This window comes from Eimeria mitis, genomic scaffold, assembly GCF_000499745.2.
Source record: "Eimeria mitis Houghton genomic scaffold, Emh_scaff1466, whole genome shotgun sequence".
NCBI lineage: Eukaryota > Apicomplexa > Conoidasida > Eucoccidiorida > Eimeriidae > Eimeria > Eimeria mitis.
Window position 1 is genome coordinate 2,084 of NW_013569365.1, and position 397 is coordinate 2,480.

Below are 397 nucleotides of genomic sequence, written 5' to 3' on the forward strand. Positions count from 1 at the left end.
CAGCAGCAGCAGCAACTCTTGGGGCTGTACATGTAGAAGTTTATTACGGATGAAGTGCAGCAGCTGCTGCAGCATACTGCTGCTGCTGCTGCCGCGCATGCAACACACCTCTGCTCTATCTAGTACCACCACCACTGCCAGCCCCAAAGCGCCGCAGCTATCCTGCAGCAGCCCCCGTAGCCTCCTCGCCCAGTCTCCGAAGCTGCTGCCTTCTTGCTGCTGCTGCTGCTGCTGCAGCAGCTGCTGCTGATCCAAACTTATACACAAACGACGCACAATAGCCTGCAGTATGGCGGTGTCGTTGTTATAGAGAGAGCAGTTCACACGCACCACCAGCAAGCGGCGCAACTGCTGCTGCTGCTGCTGCTGCTGCTGCTGCACCTGCTGCTGCACGAAC

The 397-nt window shown here is 58.2% G+C and overlaps 1 protein-coding gene across 1 annotated transcript in view; it reads right to left on the minus strand.

Annotated features, from left to right (window-relative positions):
* EMH_0037590 (uncharacterized protein) overlaps positions 1–397 on the minus strand; it is a gene marked incomplete at both ends in the record, with an annotated part of 2,930 nt that overhangs the window by 1,652 nt on the left and 881 nt on the right. Inside the window, one exon of the mRNA XM_013495192.1 lies at positions 109–394. Coding sequence (XP_013350646.1) covers positions 109–394 — 286 coding nt within the window. The remainder of the gene's footprint in view (positions 1–108; positions 395–397) is intronic.